We start from the raw sequence: 2924 nt of genomic DNA on the forward strand, positions 1-2924 counted from the left end.
GGACTTTTCATTTGTTTTTAGGTAAATCTATAGGATCGGAAAAAGCATAGAAAGTATAATTTACAAAATAAAACAAATAAAAGATCAAGTGATGTTAGTAAAGGAAAGAACAAATTGATCCATATTTTTTCTTCTTTGTTTGGTGCATAACTAATCAATCTAGGTCTATTTGATCCTCTTTGGGTAAAATTTCAAGGTAGCATTACTGACTGTCATTCTGATTCAGTAATAACATTGTCATTGAGATGGCGTCTATACTAGAAGAGGTTGTTACACTTCATAAAAATTTAAAAGCGGAATGGACTAGCAAACCACCTAATCTCGAGGCTTGCGGAAAACTATTGGATAGTTTAAAGGTAACAATCTTATAATTTTTCATTAGTTAACGATAATTTTTTTTTTACTGGATGATTGCTATTGAGTTTATAATGTGCTCAAATATTAATTAAATGTAATGTTTAAATGAAGGTCCTTATGTTGAGTAATCAACATGCTGAAACATTAATGATTATATCTTTGTATTAGTTGGTGGTAACAGTACTGATGAAGCTCCAATTTTCATTTATACACAATTTTATATTGTGGGTTATAAGATGTACACTATGATTATTAGGGCTTTAATTGGATCACAGCTGTGGACTTCATTTTGATCAAGAGAGATTTATAAATCCCCAAGGATCCTTTTCAGTTCCACTTCCTTGGTGGGTTCTGAACTGGAATAACTTTATGATATCAGGTTATAATGATAACAGTGGTCATCTGTATCATAAGTAGTACATGTCTCCTCACCATGTAGAAGTAATGCCTCAAACTATTACCAAAAATCTTTTTTGTTTGAGGGTTGATAAGTTTGGCCTAAGCTGTATGTACAATGTTCCAATTTTCAGGCAAAAATTATTATTTATTAAAAAGAAGTAGGTATTACTTACTTAATGATTGCAATTATATTTATCAGGCCAATTTAATATTTTGTCTTTTTTTTTTTTTCAGATTGCACTTACTAATTTGATGTTTCTTCCTACCTCTAATTCTGTGGCAAGTCCAAAAGAATTGATTTTAGCAAGTGAGTCTTTATTTTTGTACTATATCTCTAGATATTAGGTGGTCATACTTTGGCATGTATATTGCTATAAGTTCATAGCTATTCCAAGGTTTTTGAACTGATTTACTCACAAGTTTGCAAGATTATTGTCCTAAACTTCATGAATACTTTTAGATAAAGTACATTTTCATTGGAAAAATTATTTCCAAATTTACCTTCTCTCTAGACATGGTAACCTTTTATTGTTATCATCTTAACATTAATAACCACAGTAGTTTTTATCACAATTGTTTGCGTTTTTCACAAACCTTGTATAAATAATTTAAATACTTATAATTAAATTAAAGGTGTGAAACGAATCTAGCTCCATTGACTATGAAGTTGATGTGATATTGTTCATGTTTATTTTTAACAATAATGAATCATAGTACCATTTTTAAATGTTTTCAATGTTTCAAGAAACATTTACTTATTATAACTCATTATTTTTTTCTCTTTTTAGGAGATATATTAGAAATTGGAGCTCAATGGAGTATTGCCACCAAAAATATACCTTCATTTGAAAGATACATGGCTCAACTTAAATGTTATTATTTAGATTATAAGTAAGTTAATTAATTTATGAATTATTCATTGTTATGTTGTACTTATTCTCATTTTATATATATATATCAAAACTGTATTGAATTAGGTCTCTTAATAATTGATTGATCATAAGTGAGATCCGAAATTTCAGTATTTTATCTGTCTGTCTCTTTGTTATGTGATCACTACCAAACAATTTCGATCTTAAAATTTTGGCCTAAAAATAGCAATGTTATATATTGTTTGGAAGAATTCGAGTTGTTTTTTTATTACCCTGTCTGGTCATTGCTGACATAGTTGAAGAGATATCAGGGTACCATCCTATTTTAACCATGGTGGGGGGTCTCGTTTTCATTACGTGGGGCTACAATGAAATAAAAGTCGACCCCCTTAGGCTAGATTCGAATTGGTGCCCTCCCTCAGCTACAAATGGCCCATCACTCTGTGAGTTAATGATTTTTAAACATGGCATACAGCATTTGCCTTTTAGAATTCAATACCATATTTCAATACTGACTCATTTTATTTTTTAATTCCTGTTCAAAGTGTTTTAGTAGCCCTTTATTAACAAAAATATATTTGTTATGCAATCAAAACCAAAAGCATTGTTCAATTTTTTTCAAATTCGACAAGAATATTTCTGGAAGGAATTTAAAATAATATGAGAAATTTATTTCTTGAGCCCATTGATAAAACTATAATTACAGATAATTATAATAAATACAGAAAATTATAATAATTATTTGTTGATTCAATTTTTTTTTTTTTAAGAAAAATAATTAACCAATTTTATCATTGGTTCCATGATTATTTGTATTATTTTTTTCTTTGATATCGCTACCTCAAATCCTGGATATTTCTTTATGGTTCTTAATCATATTAATGATATGAATACTATAAATAAAAACAATATGAACTGAACTAAAAGAGGTTTTATGATATGATGATAGATAGCTTTGTCATATTTTGTAAATTAAGGGTGTCAAACCATTAGATAAATAAGAAGTAAATGTAAAGTAATTAGAGAAAAAAAAACTTGGAAACAATGTTGGTTTTTCAAAGAATCAGAACATTGGTTAAAACTATAAAAGCTGCAATTTTAAATTTTTTTTCACAGAGCTACTTGTACTATTCTAGTGTACTGTCTGATTCAATAGTTTAATATATTTATTTTGTAAAATATTTTTATACAAATGGACTGATTGTTAATTCATTTCTTTTAGAGTTTATAATACGTTTACATTTTTATACTGCAATTATGAAATATATGTTATATATATATATTTATAATATGCTT

General features: G+C 27.7%; 1 protein-coding gene across 1 annotated transcript in view; it reads left to right on the top strand.

The window, feature by feature from the left end:
- The window catches only part of Rpn12 (regulatory particle non-ATPase 12), a 6316-nt gene continuing 3392 nt past the window's right edge, over positions 1-2924 (top strand). The window contains exons 1-3 of the mRNA XM_014430021.3: positions 1-356; positions 991-1063; positions 1545-1647. Of these exons, the coding sequence (XP_014285507.1) occupies positions 246-356; positions 991-1063; positions 1545-1647 (287 nt within the window). The 5' untranslated portion in view covers positions 1-245. The remainder of the gene's footprint in view (positions 357-990; positions 1064-1544; positions 1648-2924) is intronic.

This window comes from Halyomorpha halys, unplaced genomic scaffold, assembly GCF_000696795.3.
Source record: "Halyomorpha halys isolate HHAL.00 unplaced genomic scaffold, Hhal_1.1 Scaffold852.1, whole genome shotgun sequence".
Taxonomy (NCBI): Eukaryota; Metazoa; Arthropoda; class Insecta; order Hemiptera; family Pentatomidae; genus Halyomorpha; species Halyomorpha halys.